The following is a 627-nucleotide window of genomic DNA, read 5'->3' on the forward strand; positions in this document are numbered from 1 at the left end:
CAAAAAGTTACACTAATTTACATCTGTAAAACTTTTTTATGACCTCTTATGTGTTAAAATATTCAATATGACATTATTTTGTAGACAACTAGTTCAGAATCTACATCAACAACCAGCTCAGGATCTTCATCGAGTAGCTCGTCGAGTTCAGGCAGTGAGTCTAGCTCCTCTGACTCAGAGAATTCTAGTAGTTCTGCCAATAGTCAAAAAGCATCTGATACAGAAAGAACCAAGAGAAAAGCGCCATTTTCAGCCACCCGTCATGTCAAATCTAAAGCTGAAACAGTGGCTGTCCCACCATTGGAAAATAAAAATAAAGACAAACAACCACCAAAATCGAGATCGTCGATGTATTCTTCCGAATCTGAAGAATCACCCAGCAAAGCAAAATCACTACAGAAACGGAAACCACCGGCTAAACCAAAAGCTACTGCTACTGTGGCACCAGTTGTTAAGACGCAGAGAACTCCCACAAAGCCAGCACCTACATCAGGACAACATAAAACTGTATCTGCTCCCAAACCTACCAATGCCAAACCCAACAAATTTTCTGGTAAATTTATTACTTCGATTTTATTAAATATTTTATATTTCTATATGGCTGATATATATATATATATATATATA

At 37.0% G+C, this 627-nt stretch overlaps 1 protein-coding gene across 1 annotated transcript in view; it reads left to right on the forward strand.

Moving 5' to 3' along the window:
• Window positions 1-84: 84 nt before the first annotated feature.
• LOC108693051 (histone acetyltransferase KAT7) overlaps window positions 85-627 on the forward strand; it is a gene marked incomplete at its 5' end in the record, with an annotated part of 46,529 nt that continues 45,986 nt past the window's right edge. The window contains one exon of the mRNA XM_018201715.1: window positions 85-553. Coding sequence (XP_018057204.1) covers window positions 85-553 — 469 coding nt within the window. The remainder of the gene's footprint in view (window positions 554-627) is intronic.

Source organism: Atta colombica, unplaced genomic scaffold, assembly GCF_001594045.1.
Source record: "Atta colombica isolate Treedump-2 unplaced genomic scaffold, Acol1.0 scaffold87, whole genome shotgun sequence".
Taxonomy (NCBI): Eukaryota; Metazoa; Arthropoda; class Insecta; order Hymenoptera; family Formicidae; genus Atta; species Atta colombica.